Source organism: Hakea prostrata, chromosome 4, assembly GCF_041222555.1.
Source record: "Hakea prostrata isolate BN-2017 chromosome 4, UWA_Hpros_2, whole genome shotgun sequence".
Taxonomy (NCBI): Eukaryota; Viridiplantae; Streptophyta; class Magnoliopsida; order Proteales; family Proteaceae; genus Hakea; species Hakea prostrata.
Genome location: NC_142603.1, coordinates 48,593,685 through 48,619,467, shown reverse-complemented (window position 1 = coordinate 48,619,467; position 25,783 = coordinate 48,593,685). Strand labels below are relative to the sequence as shown.

General features: G+C 36.2%; 2 protein-coding genes across 3 annotated transcripts in view; one reads left to right on the top strand and one right to left on the bottom strand.

Moving 5' to 3' along the window:
• Positions 1-1,667: 1,667 nt before the first annotated feature.
• On the top strand, positions 1,668-5,102 carry LOC149019280 (RING/U-box superfamily protein). Of its 2 annotated transcripts, XM_089153317.1 has the most exons (6): positions 1,668-2,142; positions 2,234-2,359; positions 2,487-2,544; positions 3,278-3,531; positions 3,897-3,975; positions 4,073-5,102. In XM_089153317.1, the coding sequence occupies exons 1-5, from the start codon at positions 1,748-1,750 to the stop codon at positions 3,964-3,966; spliced, it is 903 nt and encodes a 300-aa protein (XP_089009443.1). In that variant the 5' UTR covers positions 1,668-1,747; the 3' UTR covers positions 3,967-3,975; positions 4,073-5,102. The 2 variants fall into 2 exon arrangements, with proteins under 2 accessions (XP_089009443.1, XP_089009442.1); XM_089153316.1 differs by lacking the exons at positions 3,897-3,975; positions 4,073-5,102 and having other exon boundaries at positions 3,278-3,887.
• Positions 5,103-5,122: 20 nt separating this feature from the next.
• Positions 5,123-25,783, bottom strand: part of LOC149019278 (putative serine/threonine-protein phosphatase 2A regulatory subunit B'' subunit TON2) — a 28,930-nt gene continuing 8,269 nt past the window's right edge. The window contains exons 2-12 of the mRNA XM_089153315.1: positions 12,300-12,391; positions 11,335-11,397; positions 10,931-11,029; positions 10,523-10,681; positions 9,470-9,541; positions 9,210-9,342; positions 8,808-8,872; positions 6,808-6,883; positions 6,602-6,703; positions 6,088-6,280; positions 5,123-5,652 (exon numbers count right to left, since the gene is read on the bottom strand). Of these exons, the coding sequence (XP_089009441.1) occupies positions 5,361-5,652; positions 6,088-6,280; positions 6,602-6,703; positions 6,808-6,883; positions 8,808-8,872; positions 9,210-9,342; positions 9,470-9,541; positions 10,523-10,681; positions 10,931-11,029; positions 11,335-11,397; positions 12,300-12,391 (1,346 nt within the window). The 3' untranslated portion in view covers positions 5,123-5,360. The remainder of the gene's footprint in view (positions 5,653-6,087; positions 6,281-6,601; positions 6,704-6,807; positions 6,884-8,807; positions 8,873-9,209; positions 9,343-9,469; positions 9,542-10,522; positions 10,682-10,930; positions 11,030-11,334; positions 11,398-12,299; positions 12,392-25,783) is intronic.

The following is a 25,783-nucleotide window of genomic DNA, read 5'->3' as shown; positions in this document are numbered from 1 at the left end:
CTCAAACTTTACTAGATCTTCAGTCTCTAATCTAAAGCCAGTAAAATAATACAAAAAAAATCCTATACTACACAAAACAAATTTTAGGAATTTTCTATTGAATATTGAATGGGACTATAGTTCCGCATCGACAAGAAACGATATTAGTTGATTTCAGATATAGACGTAATTTATTGCACTAAGGAGACCCAACATTAGTTTATGTTTTACTAAGAGGAACTACACGTAACAAACTCTTTTTTGACAAAACTTTAAAATCTGGATTATTTAGTTCAATGGGAATGAAAAATTGAGCAAACGAAAGCTTCTTTTATGTGCCATCCCACTTTTTTTTTTTTTATCCCATCTCTTTTAAAAATCCTATAGTTTTAGTGAGACCTAGGGTAAAAAAGGATAAAAGATCAAGACTCTCTCCACCCAACCTGCTTGTGTCTCATCCTGCTACACTCACATAAGGCCTCGCACTGGGCCCGTATAAGCCAGGACCTACCCTATGTCAGGCCTTTGTAAGGTGTGAGATGATTGGGGTACAAGCAGGTTGGATGGAGAAAATCTCCACACAAGGTTAAAGCAAGGTTCCAGATGTCAACACCAAGAAATGTTAGTGACATTTCGCTGATATTTGGAATGGTGTTGGTGAAAAATTGTCTCCCGATTTCGAGGGGTATTTACGATTATTTTAACCTAAATTTTTGGTTGTGTAGCCTATTTAAGGCCAATGAACACATTGTGAACATTATTTTGGCCTAAAACATCACCTAAACTAATGTTTCTGATTAGCACATGCGAGTGAAACTGAAAGTCTGAAAAACTCATATAAACTAATGTTAATTGCTGAGTATGGCTTATACTTCACATTCTATTGCCGACGGACATGTCTGTTATAACATAGCGTTTGTAATAAGTTGTTGGAGAATAATATAGTGAAAAACCTAATGCTAGACGTAGTCTCGCATTGAGGTGAACCAGGATAAAATGCATGTCTCTTTCCTTGTTGTTTCTATTCGATTGCATGTGATTTATCACTTTAATCCTACATAAACATGCAAAGAGAACACAAGTACACAACTAATAAAGATTAGAGCAAAATAAGATTCAAATATAAGAATTAGGAAAGAGAAGCTTTGGAGAAGAGAGATAAAATGATAAAAAAAATGGGTGAAAATTTGCTGAAGACTCCGCCACATTCCAATAAATATGTCGACATCCGGCAATTCTCATGTCGGCGATATTGCTGACATATCGTACTATGCATGGTTAAAAGTAACACTTCGGAGAAAAGACATGAAAATAATAAAAGGCGGGACCCATATTTTCAACTTATTACAATACCCTTTTATTTCCTTATCTACTTTTCCACCCTAGTGTCAATGGGTCTGGGTCCCACGTGTATTTTATCCACCCCTTTTTATTATGTGGCAAACTAACAAAGGATGGCTAAAGAAATTCATTAATTACCCAAATTTTTTTTTTTTTAAAAGAAATTCATTGAGCACGTGTACAAGATGAATGGTTTATATTCGTCAAATACAATTGGCGCAGTCCCAACATAGAAAGCGTACAAAAAAGCCGGACGAGATCACGATTCCGTATCGGTTCGGCCGTTGGATCCGAGTGGATCGGTATCGGGCACCATCTTCCAGATAGAACGATTGCGCCGACTTCTACAATTCACAACAAGCCTCGTCGTCTCTGGCTGATTTCTGTCTCTCTTTGCGCTTGTGGAGAAGAAGGTGGTAGCTACGTGATGGTGTCTCGGAATGTTAGAGAATTATCTTCTAGGTTTAGGGTTCGGTCAAGTGTAAGCTCAAAAAGAACAATTTTGAAGTGTCTTGTATCGGCGATTCAAGAGAAATCATGTCCAATTTGTCTCAGTAGCATTAGGGATCGACAAGCAGCAGTTCTTGAAGTATGTATGCACGCTTATTGCATCAATTGCATTCGGAAATGGAGTGAGTTCAAGCAGAATTGCCCGTTGTGCAACAAATACTTCGATTCATGGTTTTACAAGGTTAGGTTTTCTGCTGGAAGCTTTGAAGTAGAACGATTGTCAAATTGCAGCGATGGAAAGAAAATTGACGAACGAAGAGGACCTGGTGTTGGACTTTACAGAAGGGAAAGATTTCGTTCAGTAATTCGAAGGTGGGTTATTTTTAATGTATTTACGATCGACTTTTAATGGTGATCCTTTCTTTATTTTATAGTTCTGATTTTGAATTCCTCTTCGCTGAAGGTCAAGGAGTGAACTTGATAGTGCAAGCAGGAGATCCAGAACGGTTCCCTGGCGTCGGTCGTTTGGAAAGTTTAATTCTGTTCCGTCTGATATTGTTGCAGAAAGAGTTGTTCAGTGGCGTGCCAGGTATTGTGTTACTTGTCTTTAATATCCCTTATTACATTAGAGTCTTAAGATATTTATTTATTCTGAAGATTGGGTTTTCCAACTGTCTATGATTGAGTTGTTCATTTTGATATTGATTCTATTGCAGCATATACAGTCGAAGATTAGAAGCTGTACCTTTTCCTACAAAGAATTACCTAGTTCAGGTATGTCGAAATGAACCTTGATGATAATGAAATCTACAAGACTCTTGTGAATTCGTGGTTTCTACGGCTACCATTGACCTTTATATACAGTAAAACCGGAAAAAGCTTGTTACATTCACCAAAAAATTATATCCCATCAACTATTCTTAGTCATTAATCTATACCTGATGTTTCATCATTTGGTGAAAACATTGGACAGTTGGTTCTTTTTAATTGAGCTGCAATGTTTTTCTCTTTTGAAATGCATATTATTCTCCTAAATTCTCAAAATTCAGCACATTTTTGTAGAAAGACCTTTGTGAACTTGTAAACTGAATCTAAAAATGTTTCACCTGAATTTACCGATCTCCTCACTGGAAAGTGATGCCATGTATTGTAGCGGACTAATTGTGTAGAGAGTATACTCCCTGGTATTGTCATTAAATTACTTACTAAATGGAACCTCAGTGTTGTTACTATTCTTTCTTGAAACAACTTGGGAAATTTATGGTGATATTATTTTATTAAGCCAACTGGCTATTATGAATTTGAGAGATCATATCAAGATCTAATTAGAGGGTTATGTTCTTATCGCTTAACTATTTCCAGATAACGTAAGACATGGTTTCATTATTTCTTCTTGTAAAAAGCGACATCATGGAGTTACTCCTCTGTTAATGATACTTCATTTTTTATTACTTTCATCCATAATAACAAATGCATTTCCCCCTGCCTTTTTTATCCAATTTTCCAGAATATATTGGGAAACAAGAGTGCTAAAGAAGGATTGACACGCCGTGTAGAACCATGGATTCAGAGGGAGCTGCAGGCTATCCTGGGGAACCCATATCCATCTGTTATAGTTCCTCTGGCTTCGTCGCTTTTTATCTCAAGCCTTGAGGAAAAACTTAAGGTCTCATCAGAAGACGTTGCCTTTTGTGATAAATTTGTCGATGCACTTAGGCCTTTTCTTTGTGACCTAACTGATATGTTTTGGCATGAACTCAGGTATTGTATACTTTCTAACCCATTCTATGAAATATTTCATGAAGTTAGCTCTGTTTATATCCCTTATTTTGCTTTACCTGGTCACCTTAAGCATACAATTTTTAAATAATAGCTGTCATCCTGCACTCCAGCAGTTTGCCCTAATTTCTCTAAGTGCTGCTTGTGTAGTCTCCAATTTTTTTTGTTTGGAATTCAAGTTTGTCACCTGAATCACTCATTTTTTTTGTAAATCAAACTCTTAGTTCTTTAATTTAGGATTTGAAGTGGCCCCCATTTTGGTTAACCAGATTTTTCCTCGAGGAGATGTACTACATTTTTTATTTTCGGTACCAGCATTTGTGTGAGAAAGTTATGTTTGTTTTCAGATGCTTTGCTGAGAGTACATACACCATGGAGACATATGACTCTGTGGTTGAATATAGAAGATTAAATTAAGGGCAGAAGGTATGACTTCATCCAAAAATTTTGAACTTTTTTCTTTGGTGTGTACCACTGTCTTTTTGGTTGACAACATCGCTCCATTGAACCGCTTGATCTGTAGGGGAAATGGTGCATGTAAAAGATGTGGTGGTTACATGGAAAACAACCTTGGTATGAGTGAAATACCGAGATTATGCTTGCTAACTGGTCCAACATTTAGTTGGTCCACTTCAGATATGAAGAAGCCTGCAGCTGGAAATGATAATTTCTGATATAGAGGAGGATGTGAGACGGATGGAGAGGATGGAAAGAAATGAGCTCAAGTTGGAGTTTGGTTGCATCTTAACTTGACTAGCATACCCACTTCTAACCTCCAGGTTTTCACAGGCTGGATAACTCCATTTACTGCCTTTGGCTTTCGCAGCCCAAAACTTCGACTGTTCTTGGAATTACAACTGGGTTCTGGATGCACATCCGGCATCTTATTGCATCATTTTGTGCACTTGACCGGGCATGTCCTCAGAGAGTTAATTGCTATAAGCACCAGTTGTAACAGAAGGAAACATCAAGCATATGTTCAAGCAGTGGCAGCCAAATGATTTTAACAATGGCGGCAGAGAAGAACAGAATTATGCAGGATTATTTTTGCCCCCCCCCCCCCTTCCTTTTTTGGGGGGATGGTAGGGAGGGGATTATATCTTATCCAGTTAGCTGGAAACCATATACAAGATATGATACTGTTCTTGTTTATTTCTTTTGATAGAGAATTAATGGTTTGGATATTTTATGTTAATGTATTTTTCCCTCTATTTTTTTGTGAGAAATTAAATCTTTTTCAGGTTCTTTGAAACCATTCCAAGATATGATATATTGTAAAGGGTCTGGATATTCTCTGTTAAGTTCTTGGTGCCATAAGGAATATTTCACATCGTCAATGTCCCAATCCAAATCCAAGTCTTCAAAAAGTAAAGAAACTCCTTCAGATACACTTGATATTATTTCAGGTTTGGCCCTGTGCCTCTCCTTGGCTCTCGGATCTTTGTTCTCAGATGCCTTATGTAACTCTTTCTTGGTTCTTGAATGAATTTACTTTCTACCCAAATATTATTTCAGGTTATACTTATCCAAATAAATGTTATTTCAAGTTATACACAATCATGCGCCCCTGTTTGTACTAAATTATCCTCCTGGATTTTCAGTAATTAAAGAAGTGAATGTTTAATTCTTATTTTCAAGGAGATTTTCTCCAAGGAGAGGGGCTGAATACCAGCATTTACAACTATGCATGTTGTACATAACACATTCTCCAGGAAATAGCAAACAAAATGAAGCGCAGGTAATAGTGAGATACTCTTTTTTGTTGGTAAGGTATAGTGAAACACTTGCACATTGCTAATAGGTTCATCATTTTATTGAGGCTGCTCAACTTCTTGAAGAAGATCTACACTGTTGCTAACAGGTTCAAACATCTGGTAAGGCTGCTCTTCTTCCTGGATAAGATTTTCTCTGTTATCATGAGTCCAGAAGCCACGAACATCTATAAGCATGCTGGCAACAGTCCCCCCTTGTTTGCAAGCAAGGAGATCAGCCAGTGTAATCCTAAGTGGGTCAGCTGGTTTCACCATATCCCAGATCTCATCCCTTACATCCTCGATGAATAGCTCGTAGTTTCCTCCCTCGGTCCATTTTCGGTGTACGTCTCTATTACAAAGCAAAAAAAGTACAATGTTACAGTCAGCTAAATCAGTTTTCCTGAAGAAAAAAGCAAGCAGAAAGGATGGCTGAGGGAGGGAAAAAAAAACTTGTGATGCTAAATGTTGCAATGAAATCCTCAGTATCCTAATTTTGCATTTGATATATCCACTAAATTGAGACCTGTAGATCTTGCTCTGGAACTATGGATAGGAAATTACAAGGATTTAACTTAGGAATACAGTATTCGAAAAAAAAAATTCTGCTTTTGGACACTCCCATTCATTTCTTCTGTTTTAGCAACACCATGAAGCGAAATGAATGACCTTCCTAAGCATTTCAACAGTTAGAGCCAATAGAAAGCAATTATGAGAAAAATAAATAGTGTGGGACTTATATTGAGTTGATTCTTAAAGTATCCAGTCATTCATTGAATGGCCTTACCTAAAAAGCATGTGGATGTCAACTGTTGTAAGATATCCTCTTCCATGGAGATCAAGACACCGAAACAAGTATGCCAACCCTTCAGGTGTATCTTTGTTTTCCAAGGCCAGAACGAAGTTAAGAAAACTTCCGAAATCCATTTCTCTGGAGTTCCCCCCTTCATTTTTCCCCCGTCGGACATGTTCATCAAATGCTGAAAGAGGATATAAAACACAATCAGCACAATGAAATTATAACTAACATGAAAGCATTGTGAACAGGTCCAAACACACATCCAACCAGCACAGGATGCTGGTGGAACCCATAACTTGAATCATAAGAAATAAACCCGACAGGAAAAAAGAGGGAAAAAAAGAAGGTGAACTCAATTAAAAAAAGATACGACCAAGTTAGTAAAGAAGGAACTCTGGATGAGACTGTGAATATCTGTTGAAGGAAATTACATCCTGCAAGTAGAAAAAACTCTCCTTTTTTTTTTTTTGGTTCAAAGTAGAAAAACTTTCTTGCTTCATACCCTGCTCAATGAAAATATCTGTCAGTGTCCCACCCGCATATTCTCGAAGCTCCTGCTTGCTCAAAGTCCCGTTCATATCTTTATCCAAATCGAGAAACATATCTGCAGAAAGACCAAGAAAAAGGTTGAAAGACAGAGTTTTGTCTTCCTGTCTACATGGCAATATCAAATAAACTCCATACAATAATAGAAAACCAAATACGTACCACAAATACGTTGTGCCGAAGTCAAAGAAAACCAATTCTCAGCTTGCTCATGATCAATGACTTCTTCCTCACTTTCCTAAAAGATACATGTAAGATACAAATATAGGATCAGCTCCAAGCCAAGATGGCAGTTAAAAATTGACAGCACGCATCATCTCCAATTAAAATAGACGTCAACTACTTCATTCATTAGTTTAATCCAAATATTCCTTTCCTTTTTCCTTTTTTCTTTCTGTTAATGAGATTGACAATAATGCTAGACTATCAAATAAAAACTTGTGCAATCCATCCATCCTAACAGGACATAATAAAATCATTAGGTATCTATCTTATCTTTGAAGATCATCAGTGACGTTTTACTTGCACGGTTAAGAAAAATTAAGATTAGACAAATGCTAATCCTATTTGTGTCAGTAAGAAGCTCATACTCCATGCCCTTGAGGGCTTGACCTTCCAGTAGGGTCCCAACTTATTAGCAATGTCTATAATCAGCAGAAAATCCCAGGCTATAGAACTGTAGGGAGAACTCCCATGGCCAACCCAATTTAGTTGTGCTAGGTTTCGTTGAGGTGAGTGGACCTGAGTTAGGTTCCAACAAAAAGTAACTAAGAGAAACCACAGATCATACATGCGATTGAAAATAAGGTTAAACCGGACAGGATTGGCTTAATAACTTAGGAACATTATGAACAGAAACTGATATGTAGAACACAGAATATTGATGAAAAACTAAGCGAGAACCAATTAGTTTGGATGGAATCAAAGCAGGTGTTAAGGTAGCAATGGAGATTCTGATATCTCAGAAGCCACTGACCAGAAATTCAAAATGGCCATCAATTGGATTGGTAAACCTCATATTCTGTTCTAAAGGTGGCTGAAACATGGCTGATCACTCATGCTTTAGCTGCTGACAGAACAGGGGAGGGTTGCAGCAGGGTGATAACAAACTGGATTCAAAACAGTGTTCAAAGGCTGCAGCAAACAGGAGTTAACAATGGAAGGTTAGAGATACAGAAGACAGCATAGAGAATGTTATCTTAAAAGATATCAGCTGAACAATGTGATTGAATCAGGAGCTCAGAACTGAGCATCCTCCAGTAACTAAAAAGGCAAAAAAACTGACCTGTTTGCAAGATAAATCATGATGACAGAAATGGGATTAAAAGTTGCAAAATTGAACAACAAAAACCCAGTGAATCCACCCACTAAACAGAGTCCACCACAAACATTAGAAGAATCCATCATTAATCAGTCAATATGAGTAACACAAAGAGAACAGCAATAACCTTTCATGATTCAAAATTGTTTATGTACAAGCAAGGGCTGAACCCCATAAACAGCCTAAGCTTCCATTACCAGTAGCAGGAATGCTAAGCTCAAACAAATTAAATTTACTTCTAATTCCAACCAAACCACACAGAAAACATAAGCTTTCTAATTCCTACTGTCCTGAAGAGATAAGGAAACTGAGAATGAAAATTCTTCTAAAAGCACAAAAGGTTCCAGAACCAGTCACAAAATAGAAACAAGCAGAAACTGTGAACCTAAAGTTGCTGTTTCTGCTACCAAAAGGCGAAAAAGGAGAGCTTAGGAATGCCCGTGGTTTAGGCTGGAGGTCTTCTCCCCTTTTCTTCTTATTCATCAAGTAGACAAATTTTATAACTTGTTATAGAAAACAAGCCACAATCATGATCATGTGGGTTCTCCAAATTTAGAGTTGCATACCAACTCATGCAAACTTCCAAATAGAAAAAGGTAGTAGGTACTGTGATCGCAGTCAACTTAGCTGAAGTTAATAAATTACTAGAATATCAGTGAGTTAATATCCTTTCAAAATCACAAGACTCGGGAATACGAAATTGAAAACAGAAACCCAATGTATAAATACAGTGAAATGTCCTGGCAAATGATGATAAGCTGATAATAGACAATATCCTACAAAATATATGGTGCTAAATGTCAAAAATACAGATGCAACTAGTTGATTAATCACAAACTACCTGATGTAATTCCATGAGTTCCTGGAGGCAGTTACTAAGCAACAGCATCTTTATGCATGCTTTACCTGTAAGGAAGACACCAAATATATATACACACAACCAGAAAGCAAAGAAGTAACTAATATTTTTTTGAGTTGACATGCTCCAAAAAAGGGCCAGCAACCTGATGCTTTATCTTAAAATAATAAAATTCATTTTAAACATCTTCATAAGTATGCTTAGGGACTAAAATTTTGAAATATAAAATTTTAATTTCAGAAGCACCGAGTACACGAACCAAATCTCCCAACAAATAGAATACCACTATTTAACACTTCAGGTTACAGAACTTGATACTGGTTATTGTGAATTAGAGGGAAATTTCAAAAAGCCATCACAATCAGAAAGAGACAAAGAATAAACCTCGTCTTTGAGGATCACAGAAAAAGAAAAATTTCTGGGCAGCTATGCGGCAGTACATCTGAACAAAGCCTGTAGGTATATCACATAACTGTGCCAGATTAGGGATAAGGCCTCCTATGTAGGCTTCCAATTCCTGAAAATAAGTCAAATGAGTGTGTTACAAAGTGAAAATTTCAGTGAACATGAACAGCCAGATACCAATGAGCTACTTTAGAACAATTCAAATTTCCTAGGCAACTAAACCACTGCATGGAGCATACATGAGGTAGGAGGAAACCATCAGAATCCTCATCAAGCTCAGTCAAATCAATTCTTGCCTGAGTAAGTGAAACCTAATAAGAAAAATGAATGATAAGTAGCAGTACATGGCATACAGAAACATACAATGGAAATATGTAAATATGCAGTGGTCCAGTGCAAGTGAAGAGCACACAATGGAAATATATAAATATGCAGCGGTCCAGTGCAAGTGAAGATTAAGCATCTGAACAGCATAAGCAGCAGCAAACATTGAAAATAAAGCCAGCTTACATTTTAAAAGACAGACACTACTGGCAGGTCCTACTGGGTAGACCATAAAAAAGGGTCAATAAGTCCAAGAATAAGCCATGAAAATAGTGGAGCATGTCTTGAAGCAAATGGCTTCCCTCATAACCATCATTAACATTTCCAGATCCTGTTTTTCAACTGAACTTGCCATCATTACGCTAGGGTCTTGGACGTCAAAACACAAGGGGGCAGAAGAAATCTCAATTCAAAATCAAAACATGAGATGCATCTCATCTCTTGATACTCGATAGGTAACAAAAAAGATTTACTCAAAAGTGAAAGAGAATATAACGTAAGACCTAATGCATACTCCAATTCATTAATGACATAATGCTTAAATCCCCTTTTTTTATCGGAACGTTAAGCATAAACCAATAATGCCGGTATTTCAGTGGTACAAGGAAGTAAATGACACTTTCATTCCATGGTTGTGCAGAAAACAAGAATTAGTTAAGAAATACACAAAGAACACATAGAATTTCCAAAACTTAAATGTGGTTTATAGGGGAGGTGTAATAAACCCAGTCAAAATCCTCTCATGGCCAAAAAATGGTTAATGAATTGGAGTATGCACGACAAACAACAAAATGAAATAAATCAACTAGGCTTGAAAAGGATAGCTGACATTAATTAATTAGCAACAGAGTAACAGCCCGAGGCAATGTATGACAAAAATGATTGGCAATATATATATTTTTTGTCCTAATAGCATATTTATGTGTCATACAATGGAATTATTTAAAGATGAACAAAAAAAGACTCACAGTTCGCATCACATAAAGGAAAAATGGGAGAATTGCAATTCTCCTAGACTCATCTTTCTCAAACTTCATAAAATTTGAAGGGCTGAAAAACCGTTGACATTTTGGGCCAATCTGCTCTGCACACGCAGATGCAATACGACAAAAATCTTCATAGTTCATCTGCAACAAGGCAGTCGTAGAATTGCATTAGTTGAATGTTTGGACTTGAGAAGAAGTTAAGGTGTAATAGAAGCAGAAGCCTCAAAGATGGGGACAAAAACAATAAAGTATTTCCAAAATTTTGGTTGCCAACACCTGCCGAATGAAAATGCACACCGACTCATCAAGAAAAAAGTAGTATGGCAAGAGAAGTTTAAATGCAGCATAGACCAAAAATAGAAGTATTTCCAAGTGAACTAGCATAGAAACCTTCTCAGCACCATTGGCATCATCGATGACACAATTTTCTCTCAAGCAAAACCACATGGTGTCTAGATCATCAGCATTAAGTAAAAGATCTGATTGCTTCTGCAAAAATGTGGAGGGAAACATCAATAAGTATCTTAAAAAACAATCAAAGATGTCTACAAAAAGAAACTGAATGATGACCACATTGACATAGTCAACCAAACGTCTGCACCAGTAGGTACACAAACTAAAACCTTATAAAGTGTGAGAAAAAGAAATATGAAGCTAAGGTTGAAATATGACGTCACAGAGAGTAGGAACACTTTGAGACTGCACAAAACAATTAAGTGCAATCATCCAATGGAAAAGAAAAACAATCAATTGAATCAAGCAATAGGCAGCAAATGTCAATGGCAACTACAAACCTTTAGAAAACGATACTTTGCCAGCCTTTGAACTCTGTTACTGACAGATCCTTCTTCAGGTTTCTGCCACCCAGAAGAATATCAAAATTAAAATAATTAAAAAGACAGAAAAATAAGGACAGATACCATGTTTATGTTATTAAAATTTCATACAGGTAGTCCAAAAAAAGATGATAACCTGAATCCCACTGTTGCTATACCCAGTACAAGATTAAAAAGTCCAATAGAACAATAAAAAGGTTTTTCCCCCCTTTTGCTAGAGTCCTTCTCAGGTAATTCTATTTGCGACCACGTTGGTAAGATAGTCTTCGGTGCCACCCTCCACTACTTGTAGTGGGAGCATAATCTAAGGAGATGAACTTCCAAATCTAGATCTTTGGAGTTGATTTGGAATGCTATCTAGTATCTACTTCGATGTTTCTACTAGGCTTCAGTCTATCCCCTTGTGGCTCTTTTATATTAGTTATTTATTCATCCAGAAAAAATAAAGAAGGTTTTTTTCACAACTGACTGACCACCCTAAAAAGATCGACTCTATTTATAACCAAGTGCTCTAGCTCATTATGTTTAATCAAATTAGAGCAGTCTTGCTCTTGAATTGAAACAAGAATGACATATTACCTTCCTGATTGAGCTAGAATAAACTCAGGCCTTCTTATTGCCATATGGCTCTATGCCCCTCCAGCGATGGGTAAACCAGCAAAAGAGTGGGGAGAAAAAAGGGAGGGAAAAAAAAGAAGAAAAAGAATTGCTACCCAACGAGTGTTAGCCAGCAGCATCCCATAGAAGTACATTTTTACCAATGAATAATTACATCAGGAACAACAGGAAAATTCAGAACTAATAGTTACCATTTTTTGTCCATTAACCATAACTATGGCAACTCATTAACCTGTATTTAGTTATAGCTGATATACTATAAGATAATATAGCCAACCACCATGGCAAGCAATTGTGATGCATGCCTTTCTGTAGAAGCTTGGAATTGTGCCTGCTTCATCATTCTTCTGTTGCTTCTCTTTAAAAATATCAAGCAAGATTCTCTTTGTTTCAAGCTCTGTCAATCGAATTGGTAAATGTAAGAGAAGAAAATATTTCCTCAGATTTGCCATAAATAAATAACTGAACAATGAATTATTCTTCCAGAAATTGGCATTTTGCATGAATCCATCAAAAAGTTATGATTCTTTCACCAAAGAAAAAAGTATTGGCATTTGCACAAATCCATCAAAATGTTAGTGATATTTATTCAAACAAGTTAAGGGGAAATAAGAAAGAAACTTGAGAAGACTCAGAGTTGTAGCAGGGGAAGAGGGAGAGAACACTCATAAGAAAAAGAAGAGAACACGGGCTGCAAAAGTACAAAGCTCAAGCATGAATTCATCTCTTCTATTCCGTCCTTAATAAGCTGATTACAAGTGTTTAAATAATAAAAGAGACATACTTCCATAAGAAACCAACTTCAGTAGAACTCTTGGCAATTTAAAACTAATTAAAACTGATCTTACTAGGACTCTTAGCATTTTGAAGCTAACTAAAACTGATCCTAAATATCCTACTCAAATTAAAATTTTGGTTACATAGTTATCCAATAAATAAATAACAAAATCCTACATTATTTTTAAAATTCCCATGAAGAACAGCATCTCCTATTTTATCTCCTCAGATGTTAGACTTGGGGCCCACCATATAGGAAGAAGATATCACTTATGTAGCGTGAATACTAACTGGTTGTGCTGCTATGACTTAAATATCATTTACGGGATATATGTAATCCTTATACTATGCAATAGAAAATGATGATTAAAATCCAATGCCTAAGCATGGCAAATGACGAGTCACCAAATAGCCATTACAATTTTATAGGGCCAGATGACCAAGGTACTCCATGCCCACTGGTGAGAACATTTGATGAGTAATCAATGATACATGCAACGTTCTCCCATCTATCTTTAAGATGACATAGGGAAACAGCATCTTGCTGATGCAAGGTAAGGCTCCCCATGACAGGAGCCTTGTGTGATGGATGCTGTTTTTTTTATCTTGAGGATGATGCAGAGCTTAAAACTCCTGGTTGAAGTGGTGAAAAGAAAGAGGATAGATCAACCCCAAGAATGCCTCAACCCCCTACCATCCAAAAAAAACCCAACTAAATCTTTATCAATAATCAATAACGTTAATAAGATAACCACAGCTGCTGGTATTTTTGGGGAATATAGCTGTGTCAATTTTCAGTGTCTTTTTTAGAGATTTCATTCCAGCAATTTTGTCCTACTCATTCTAACATAATACCTGCAACATCTATGTAACTGCCTATTCATTGTAGATGCCCTTTCCCAAAACAAGGAAACTCCAATAACAAGTTAACCAAGTTTTGGCAGGCTTGTCTTGGTTATTGAGTAACTTTTCAGATACCTCTATATGTGACTGAATTGGCAAGCTTGTCTTTGGTGCCACAATCCACCATCTGTGGTGGGAGCGTAATCTCTGGTGCAAGACTTCTAAATCCCACTCTATTGATACTATTTGGAATGCCATTTACTTTGATGTTTCCTCTAAGATTTCTGCCAGTCCCCCCCCCCCAGTTGTTGACACCCCAAGGAACAGACTCATCGTTGTTTCCTGGGGGCTCAACTCCCAACTCCATTCTTTGATCCTCCTTTCTAGTTTGGTTTTAGTCTTTCAATTGGTTATTTATTCATCCAAAAAAAAAAAAAATATTTGACCAAGTTTTGGGTCTTCACAGCTTTCCTAAGCAGGCAATCTATATTAACCACAATCATTTATTGATTTCAAGCAGGAAAGGAAAAATAATAATAATAAACCGAACTTAACAAGGTTATGTTTCACCTTCTTGATTTATGATTGAGCCTTGATACTAAAATGATCTCTTTGCAGAATTTCCTCTCATCAATTTTCACTACTCGTTCTCCGTCCCAATGTAACCAAAGTTAAACATGCCATACATTCTATCTTCATTCTACTAATCTTAAAGCCTTTTGATTCCACTGGTTTATCTCCAAAACTATATGTTTATTCTAAATCATCCTCGTAACTAGTCCAAAAAATCAACTCCATGGTTAATTTGAGAGTCCAATACGTAGCATTTCAAAACTTAATTTGTTCAAACATAGTATATGACAGAAACATAATTTCAGAAATTAATCTATCATTAGTAAAAATTTAGGTACATAATGATTTACATAAACCCATGCAACCCACATGTCCACAAATACAATGGGTGGAAGCCCTTTAGTGAAAGAGTCACTGATCATTTCCACAGCACTAGTACGTAGCCACAAGTTGATCCCAAACAGCCTCTTTTTCCAACAAAGCAATTAATCTCTATGAGTCTACACTAATTTGCAGAGCATGTGATATCAAAGTAAGAAAAATTGTCAAAAAGGTGAAGTAGGTTCGACAATTAGCTCCAAGTCAGAATCTGAAGCTACTTATGCGTCTCTAGGAGATGATGATTTCTGGTAAGAAAGATATGTACATCCTTATGGCATGCCGCTAGTCTCCAAAGTTGCCATGAGAAAGGATGTGATATTAGTAGTGGATCCAACATAATTTTTCACGGGGCCTTGGTTTGGCATTGATGCATGGTGTGTGGTGGAAATTATATGTCGACAACTAATGAACTTCTAGGAAAGTCAAATAGGGAAGTTGCACCATAATCTTTCAACAAAGTTATTCAACATCTGCTGAAGAGAAATTCTTAGAATTAGTTTATTCTAAGTGGAGATACTCTTTATGGTGGAGTATGATGTTTTTCTATGAGGGAAACAATGACTGTTGGTGAACACAGTGATAGCTAACGCTGTTTATTTTTAATCAAGGTGGAGATTGTTGGGGTTGATTAAAAATTAGGAATGAAATAAGTTTTTTGTCCCACATCAAAAAGGTAAGGAAAGAAGTCAAGGGAAGAAACCTATATACAAGAAGGTCCAAGCCTTTGGTTTTATCAATATAAAGCAATACACATAAAGCATTAGTTAAATTCCTTTCTTCCACTTGTTGGGTACCAATGCACAACCATGAAGAAGAACAATAATTGCTTTTTAAAGACAACTAGAGAAAATCTCATTATGTGAAAAATTGTTAAAATCACATAGAGAACTCTCTCACAACCCACAACCCCAATACACCTGTAACACCCATGCTCACAATAACTCACACCTTACATCTCCTAAACAATGAACAAAGAAAGGAATTTAACTAGAGTCAAATGCAATGCTTAATGCGTACTGATTTGGATTGATAAAACCTAAGGCTTGGACCTTCTTATGTAGGTTTCTTCCTTGCCTTCTTTCTTTACCTTTCCGATGTGGAATAGAAAAACTGATGCAGCACAACCAGAAGTTACTGTTCACGCTACAGTAGTATGAACAGTAACCAAGATTATAATTTCATATTTGGTAGGTCCCAAGTCCGGGGTCTTATGTGATCGGCGTATTCCATTAAAGCTTAAAGGAAAATTTTATAGGACCGTTATTCGACCAGCTATGATGTACGGTGCGGAGTGTTGGGCTGTTAAAAAGAATCATATAGATAAACTTAGTGTAGCAGAAATGAGGATGCTAAGATGGATGAGTGGCAAAACTAGGATGGATAAGATAAGAAATTATCATATTAGAGTTGGTCTGGGAGTTGCTCCCATAAGTGATAAGCTTCGAGAAAGTCGTTTGAGGTGGCACGGCCACGTTCAACGGAGACCTATAAATGCCCCCTGTATAGAGAAGTGATATAATCCATATTGAAGGAACTAGAAGAGCTAGGGGTAGACGGTGAGAAAGGATATGTATAGCTTAGGCTTTATATCTAGCATGGCCTTGAACAGAACTGATTGGAGGGCAAGAATCCATGTAGCCGACCCCATTTAGTTGGGACAAGGCTTATTGTTGTTGTTGTTGTTGTTGTAGGTCCCAAGTCCAGCTTGCATGGAAATAGATTCAAATTTGGTGGGCCCAAACTCTAGCTTGCAAAGAGATAAAATAGGAACTGTTTTTGTGGGAGTTCTAGAGATAATTTAGAATTTTGTTATTTATTATTGGGATAATCATGTAATCAAAGTTTTTATTTGGATAGGATATCTAGGATAAGTTTTAGTTAGTTTTAAATTCCTAAGAGTCCTAGTAGGATTAGTCTTTTGTTAGTTTTAAATTACCAAGAGTCCTATTATAGTTGTTTTCGTATCAAGTATGTTTTGTTTTGTTATTTAAACACTTGTAATCAGCTTATTGAGGAGGGAATAGAAAAAATGAATTGAAGCTTGAGCTTTGTGCATTGGCAGCCCCCCCTCTCTCTGTCTCTCTCTCTCCTCTTTGCTTCTTCTTCTTATAAGTGTTCTTCTCCTTCTTCCCTCTTTCTTCTTTATCCTTCTTTTTCTCTATTTTGTCCCCCATTAATTGGTATCAGAGCCCAAACCTAGATAGATCTCTTCTTTATCTCATCATTTGTTCAACCTTCTTTTCTCTCTTCCTTGTTTTCTTCTCCTCCTTGAGATCTTTCTACTTTTTATCCTTTCTTTATTGCCCCTAATTTCTTTTCTCAGTAATTGTGAACAATGCTACAACAATCTATCAAATCCTTTTTTTGTGGTGCCAATCGTGAGATAGGTTTTTTTCTATGAAACTCAAGGACGAGTTTTTTTTAAGAGAGGGAGAAATTGATGTAGCACAACTAGAAGTTATTGTTCACGCTACAGTAGTATGAACAGTAACCTAGATGATAATTTCATATTTGGTGGGTCCCAAGTCCAGCTTGCATGGAAATAGATTCAAATTTGGTGGGCCCAAACTCCTAGCTTGCAAGGAGATAAAATAGGAACTGTTTTTGTGGGAGTTCTAGAGATAATTTAGAATTTTGTTATTTATTATTGGGATAATCATGTAATCAAAGTTTTTATTTGGGTAGGATATCTAGGATAAGTTTTAGTTAGTTTTAAATTCCTAAGAGTCCTAGTAGGATCAGTCTTTTGTTAGTTTTAAATTACCAAGAGTCCTATTATAGTTGTTTTCGTATCAAGTATGTTTGTTTTGTTATTTAAACACTTGTAATTAGCTTATTGAGGAGGGAATAGAAAAAATGAATTGAAGCTTGAGCTTTGTGCGATTGCAGCCCCCCCTCTCTCTGTCTCTCTCTCTCCTCCCTCTTTGCTTCTTCTTCTTATAAGTGTTCTTCTCCTTCTTCCCTTTTTCTTCTTTATCCTTCTTTCTTCTCTATTCTATTCCCCATTAAAAACTTTCTTCATTCCTTATTTTTAATCAAACCCAACAATCTCCATTGTGATTAAAAATAAACACAACATCAACTATCACCGTCTTCACCAACTATCATATTTTCCCTCATAGAAAACTATCATACTCCATCATAAGGAGTTTCTCCACTTAGAATAAACCAATTCTAAGAATTTTCCTTTGGCACATGTTGAATAACCTTACTGAAAGATTATAGTGCAACTTCACTGTTTGGCTTTCCCGGAAGTTCATCAACCATCGACATACAGTTTCCACCACACACCTTGCATAAATGCCAAACTAATGCAAGTGTGAAAATATGTGGATTCACTACTAATATGACATCCTTTCTCATGGTAGCTTCAGAGACTAGCGGCATGCCATAAGCACGTACATGTTTTTTTTGTAAGAAATTATTGTCACCTACAGGCACATTGATAGGTTCAGCATCTAACTTGGAGCTACTTGCCGAACCTACTCCAATTTTTTGATAATTTTTTTTCAAATCGACCTTTTTTTTTTCCTTTCCCATTATCTAAAACCAAGATCATTTGTTTCACGGTCTCCATTTAACTAAGATCATCCTTTCACACGATCTAACAACCGATCATCGAAACTCTCCCCTTTTTCCACTTTGATCTTCTATGATCCAAACAATTGAACAATTGAATAAATAAATAAACAATTCAATGATCTTTAATACCAAATAATCTTACCTTCGGTTTATACCTCAAAGCCTTCTTCGTTCTCCTCGCACTTCGTCCTCTCCTTCCTAGATCTTCTCACACCTCCAGCCACAATCCACCAAACCTTTTTCTGATACCACATGTTGGGGACGGATGCACAACCACGAAGAAGAAAAATAACCAAACACAAGAATTTACATGAAGACCAAACCGAAGAAAAGCCACGGCCATTGTCAAAAGACAACTAGATAAAATATTACTAAGTGAAAAATTGTTGCAAACACATAGACAACTCTCTCACAACTCACAATCCCAATAGACCCATGCTCACAATGACTCACACCTTACATCTCCTTAACAATACAAGAAAGAAAGGAATTTAACTAAAGTCAAATACAGTGCTTAACATGTATTGATTTGGATTGATAAAAGCAAAGGCTTAGACCTTCTTATATATAGGTTTCTTCATTGCCTTCTTTTCTCACCTTTCCGATGTGGGATAAAAACACTTTCTTCATTCCTTATTTTCAATCAAACCCAATAGAGAGAACCTTAAAGTTGTACTATTGTCAAAGAAGATCTTTATTGACCTTTCTATTATCTACAAGCAAATTGATCCAAGGTCCATGAAACAATAGAGTAACCATGATGAATCCAAGACTACCTCATAACATGTCACCACTACTTCCATAGTAGAGGATGCAGTCTCCGTTTACTTCATTTTTTCCCCTAGGAAAGTGCTCCTCTTATGAGCATAAAAATGTACTATGAAATGGAAGCATAACCCTGACTAAAAGAATACCCATTCAACTCCATATCACCAAAGCTAAGCAAGCATGTGATCTTTGGTGCCTTGAAAGTATCTCACTACTTTCACACCACCTTCCATTGTGGCGTACCAGAATTTTTCTAGTCTTCCCAAACTTCCACTAGGAAGACAATATCCGGTATTGTGCATATTTCAGACTTCCTACTGTAGAAACATGCAATATTATCCATTTCCTACTTCACTAACACTAAGGCTGTCATTGAACACGATTCTTGATTGAGTCTGTGACTCTTACCAATAGGTCATGGACTTGATGAAGAGTTTTCATCCCAAAACATTCTAGTAACCATTGATATAATCCTTTAGAACATATTAGCCTAGTCTCATTGAATTTCTCTAAGACATAAAAGGCTTCACCCATGTCCTTTTATTGCAATTACAAGTCAGGAATTGTTTCATCTCACGTGAAAAACTCTAGATCATTACTAGCTAATAATATATCATCCACAAAGCGATTGTTTTAGGTACCTTGGAATCATAAATGAAAAAGGGTGATATATAGGATGATGTTTCCCAAATGATCGACGTATTGCTTTAAAGCTCAAAGGAAAATTTTATGGGACCATCATAGCACTAGCTATGATTTATGGTGCAAAGTGTTGGCCTGTTAAGAAGCATCATATAGATAAATCTAATGTAGCATAAATTAGGATGCTAAGATGGATGAGTGGCAAAACTAGGAAGGATAAGGTAAGGGATGATCATATTATAGTTGGTCTAGGTGTAGCTCCAATAAATGATAAGCTACGAGAAAAACATCTGACATTGTATTAATATGTCAGGAAAAAGTATATCCAAAGATGACTTGTACAGCCCATTTTCCATGAATTAAGTGCGAGAAAATTCAACGTTTAAGATTAGATTTTATTGTGAAAAGAAGAGAGAAATGATAAGACTTACTTGTAGCAATTGTATTAAGGAAGTATATAAGAAAGTATTAAGATAATTAGGAAAAGGTATGCCAACGGACACTACCTTAAGATCATGGACACCCCTAGTAGTGCTTCGAGGTTGAATGCGAATTGGTTTGCAAGATAGAACAGCCACAATAGCTTCCTCTAATAAACAAGCACTTGCCTACCAATAGCCCCTTATAGTTCTTCAAGGTAATGCTCAAATTGTAAAACGGACAGCATAAGCTTTTAGTAATTTAAGTAAAAATGAGAAAGAGAAATAGGAGAGAGAGAGAGAGAGAGAGAGAGAGAGAGAGAGAGGAAAGAATGGAAAAAACTCCAACACTAAACCCTTGGAGTGATCCTCTATTTATAGAGGAATGAAACCTCTTGGTGGAAGGGTACACCTCTAGGTGGAAGAGATGTCTTCCCCAATAGACACCTCTTGGCTTAAAGAGACACAAAATATGTATGAGTCTCAAAGAGACACCTGACTTGGGTTGGAACCCAGTGGATATGGATCCTAAACGGATCAATCCATTCACCATATCCAACAACTAAACGGATCAACCCATTTACGATATCCAATGGTTCAATAAATGGATATATAAGCTCCTAAATGGATCAACCAATTTAACAATAAATGGATGTTGCGAATTATAAAACCAAATCAAGCCACACCACATCATAACCAACCTACCAATAATGTTTCCTGAAACTTATTTTCCTTTTAAAAACATAACGATAGATCAATAGAAAACAAAAACAATAAAACACAACCGAGGAAAAACAAGACTAGTAAAAGGAAACAACTTGAGCACTTTAGATTAATGACTACATTGTTGTAGGTGTCTTCTGGACTTGAACCTACCCTAGGTTTAGTAAGTCACGCAATAGAGAGCGGGTGTGAAGTTAAACTTCTTGAATCTTTCCTCATATGGCAAATTGGCTTACTAACTGTATTATACTATTCGACCTTTCAAATAAAACCCTTCAATTTTGACTTGGACATTTGCTTAGGCCATGTCCCAATCATGGTTTTATGAATGTTTCAGAAAATATCACCCTTCAAATTTTCTTTCTAGGCGGCCTCACCTCTCTATATTCACTTAGATTAGCTAAGAGTTTTACAACTCACCTTCCTTACATTGCGGTATGTATTATTCTTTTATCTAAGTAGAATAGACAATGTTAACAATACTAACAAGTCAACCAATAATTCATTTTTACCCATTGAACCTAATTCTAGGGACTTCCTATCACATAGGTTCAATATCCATTACCTAGACTCATGAATCACGGACCTTAAGCCTATTCCTTTAGATGTAGATTGAACAAACCTTAGTTCTTCATGGCTTTGGAAGCATATCAGCCACATTCTCGTCTAACTTAACATAGTCAAGAGAATTGTTACCATCATTTATATGTTATCGTACTAGGTAATGCCTTAGACATATATGTCTCTTTATCCCATTATAAACCTTACTTTTAGCCTTTTCTATTGTTGTTTGACTATCACGATGACAATAAGTAAAAGGCAATAGTCTAGTCTAGGGCATAAAAATATATTTGCTACAAGATTCCTAAGCCATTCGGCTTCTGAACCAACTTTTTCTAAAGCAACAAATTGGATTCCGGGTGGATCTAGTTCCACAAGATTGTTTTATTGATTTCCAAGAAACCGCTCCACCACCTAAAGTGAAAAAATATCCACTTGTAACCAATGTTTCATTTGAACCCGATATCCAATTTGCATCATTCTACTTAGCTTTTAACTCTTTCGAAGAGATCACACATTTTGAATCTACTCACATTCTTAAATGTGTTGATAAATGAAAGCATGCCTCTCGTGGTCATGAGAATTTTAATGCAGATCCCCCACAATTCCTCTCGTACAATAATATTCACATGCAAAAATTCAACCAAAATTCATGCTCCCATACACATTATATGTATTGTCTCTTTGAGACCAATAGGCACCTTTGGTGTTCTTAGCTAAGAGGTGTCTCTATGAGACTAATAGGCACATTTGGTTCTCCTCAAACTAAGAGGTGCCTTTTTGGGGCACATGTCTCTTCCACCAAGAGTGTGTACCCTTCCACCAAGAGGTTCCGTTCCTCTAGAAATAGAGGATCACTCCAAGGGTTCAAGGTTGGAGCTTTTTTCAGTCTTATTACCACCATTATGCCGTCCATTTTACAATTTGAGTACTACCTTGAAGAACTCTAAGGGGCCATTAGTAGGCGATCTGCTCATTTTCCATAGGAAGCTATAACAAATGTATCTTGGAGGCCAATTCGCATTCAACCGAAAGTACTACTAGGGGTGTCTATGGTCTCAAGGAAGTGCCCATTGGCAAACCTCAGCCTAATTATCTAGCTACTTTCTTATTCGTTAATATAATTGCTACAAATAAGTCTTGCTCATTTCTCTCTCTTATTCACAACAATCTTAAGATCATAGAATTTGAAGTGAGCAAGTAGCTATCAATGAAATGATGCCAAGGACAATGTGGATTGGACAATCCAATGTGTCTTTACACAATCATAACTATCTATTGGAATTTATACTTGTATTGTGAGCTGTGACATTTCTCCAATCAAAGACCCAAAAGCGGACGAGGCAGTAGGTAGTTCTTGTTGACTGGTCACTGTTGGTGACACCAATTCATTATTTTAGCTTTGAGAAGGCACTGCTTGGACTGCTTTCTGATAAATCGACGTTCAACTTCTCTTGCTTTTGCAATGATTCATCGGTCTGGCTTCATTGATTTAGTCTTTGTATTTGTGTCCCAAGAGGATTAAGATGGGAAATTTTCATCTTTCTTTTAGGTATCATTTCCTATATATTAGACAATTTAGAGAATTTTGATATTTGTTGCATGTGCTGTTTGTGTAGCTTATGCATGGCTGAAATTTCTCTTCTAAATTGCTAAGTTTTATATGTTACTTTTCTTGAGATTTGAGATGCAATGGTTATGCACGTCTTATTTGCGTTTTTATGTTTAAACTGAATAATGAGAATGGCCATTGCCATATTATTTTCCTTGTTACATTTTATTGGTGTCAGATTATATTGAACCCATATTTGTCAGACTTGAGTTTCATCTGAAATTGATTGGCTTTGAGTAATCTAGATGTGATTCAGAATAACTGGTTTAATAGAACCACATGAAGTTTTGAATTGAAGTGTATCTTCTAGTAGACCACAGTGACAAGCTCCATATATAATGGACATGTTCACAAATGTCCTACAACTTAGTAACTAGTATGTGTTAATTTGCTGCTACTTTTGCATGTGACTCGATACATGTAATATACATGAGAGCATGAATTTTATTGACTTTTTAGTATTTAAACATTATTGTATGAGAGGAACTGAGGAAATGTGGAAGATCTCCATGTAAATTCCCAAGGCCACAAGAGGCATTTCTCATTTATCAACACATTTTAAGAATGTGGGAAGATCCAAAATGTCGAGGTTTATTACAATAATGCATATTACCTGTTTAGTCTCTTTTGGAAAGAAAGAAGTTAAGTAGAATAATACAACTAGATATTGGATTCAAATGAAACATTGGCTACAAGTGGATATACTTTCACTTAAAGTGGGGGAGTGGTTTCTTGGAAATCAGTAAAACAATCCTGTGGGATAGGTTCCACTATGGAAAAAACTAGATCAGAAGCAGAATCTTGTATTTGGTAATACCTTTATGACCTACACCATTGTATTCTATTTATTTGCACTATGACAATCAAATGGCAATAACAAAGGTTTAAAAATAAGGTATATAATAATAAAAAGAGACAAATACATCTAAGGTATAACCTAGTAAGACAATATATAAACGATGGTACCATTGCTCTTCACTATGTCAGAGGAGAATGTGGCTGATGATGAGCGCATATGTGCAAAACCTTAGAGCATAAAGCATACATTTTTACACATTTTAAACCAGCTACCTTCAGGTATTTTCTTGTTTTTGTATTTGTAAGGTATTTTAATAAAAGACGAGTGTAAAACTAAAAAGTATGAAAACTGATATTTTGGAGAATATTTGAAGGCCAAGAGCAATTTTCTCTTATGGGCGAGCCATTCCGAAGCTTGGATGGGAAGATATTGGGGGGGGGGGGGGGGGAAGAAAAAAACATTTTGGCTAGAGGAAGAATAAGGAGATTATTATTATGATTTTTTTTTTGTTCCTTCCTTACATAACCTTTTTTGCTTATGAAAATATACTCTCTTTCTATTTAATCTCACATGAAAAGGTGGAGATATTCCCCCAGATAAAACCTCTATACACATAGCTAGCTGACTTTTAGTATATTTGTTTCTTCGAGTAAGCATCTTATTTTTTTCCCTTTTAATTTTATGTTAGTTTAAGGTTTTATTTTTAATAAAATAGACAGAAATTTTTTTCATGAATTGTAATTTTACTTTCTTTCAAATAAAGTTGTTCTTTTCAATTATAATTTTCTTTTCTCCTTCATAAAACTTTTTTATCTAAATATTCCAATTTTAGTAACAAGGATTGGAATAGTTAGATCAGGTTAAACGTAGCAATTCTCTTTTGTTTTTTTAATTCAAATTACTCCAAGACAAGAATATTGCATCTCGCATCAATTGAAGAACAAGATTGAAGGTTTTCCTCATTATGATTGACCCATTTGTTGTGTGCTACCGTGCGCTTGCAGTTATTTTAAAATTCACAAACCAAGCGCGTGATCACACAGCAAACAGGTCGATCATAGGGAGAAAAGCCTTTCATCTTATTCTTTCAATCGATGCAACATACGATATTCTTGTCTTGGAGTAACTTAATAAAAAAAATAAAAGGGAATTGCTATAATTAGCCCGCTCAAACTACTCCAACCTTTGTCACTACAATTGAAGCAGTTAAAGCAAAAAAAAATTGCAAAGGAGAAAAGAAGACTAAAATTGAAAAGAACAACTTTATTTGAAGAAAAGTAAAATTACACTTTATGGAAAAGAAGGGGGGGAAAATCTATGTACTTTATTGATAATAAAACCCTAAACTAAAGATGCAATAAAAGGGAAAATAAGATGCTTACTTGAAGGGAACAAACTATAAATATCAAAAGTTACATGGCTCCCTTAGAGAGCCAACTGAGGAGATCCCTATTAGAGAAGAACTTTGAGCAACTTTTTTAGTTTGTCTAGAGGGAATTGGGCTAGGTAGGGTGAAATTTAGGATGGAATAACTCCACATTTTCCATGTGGCATTGACAGAAGGAGGGAATAATTCTAAGCAAAAGAGGGGACGTGAGCAAAGAACATAAAAAAAATAATAATAAATAAAGAGTTTTTACATGACACCCACTATTTTTGGGATGAAACTAGTGACCACCCACTATTATCTCTAAAATTACATTGCACCCATATGGATAATTACAAGTTACCAACAATTGAATTTTGATGTTAAATTGGGGGATAAAATCACATAATAAGAATCCCTTCCCCCATCTTCTACCTACATCTCTTCTCTCTCTCTCTCATGGAAACCATAGCCGATCAACCTTCTCCTTCTTTCGAAATCAACCTGGCTCTCTCTCTAATCAAAACCATAGCCGATCAACCTTCTCTTTCTTTTGAAACTGACTTGGTTCAAAATCCATCTCTCTAACCTACCGTCACAAACGAGTCAAGCTCTATTGCGACATTCTTGCTATAAACACCATGGATCAAATATGACGGAGAAACTGAACACTTAAATACATTTATTAAGTTCCAAGTTTCTTCTCCTAACTTTTAAATGGCAGAAAGTAGGGGTGAGGAAGA

Coding starts and splice junctions, on each gene's coding strand:
- LOC149019280 (XM_089153316.1), top strand. CDS start 1,748: ATGGTGTCTCGGAATGTTAGAGAATTATCTTCTAGGTTTAGGGTTCGG. Junction 2,143..2,233: donor TTTCGTTCAGTAATTCGAAG/GTGGGTTATTTT, acceptor TCTTCGCTGAAG/GTCAAGGAGTGAACTTGATA. Junction 2,360..2,486: donor GTTGTTCAGTGGCGTGCCAG/GTATTGTGTTAC, acceptor ATTCTATTGCAG/CATATACAGTCGAAGATTAG.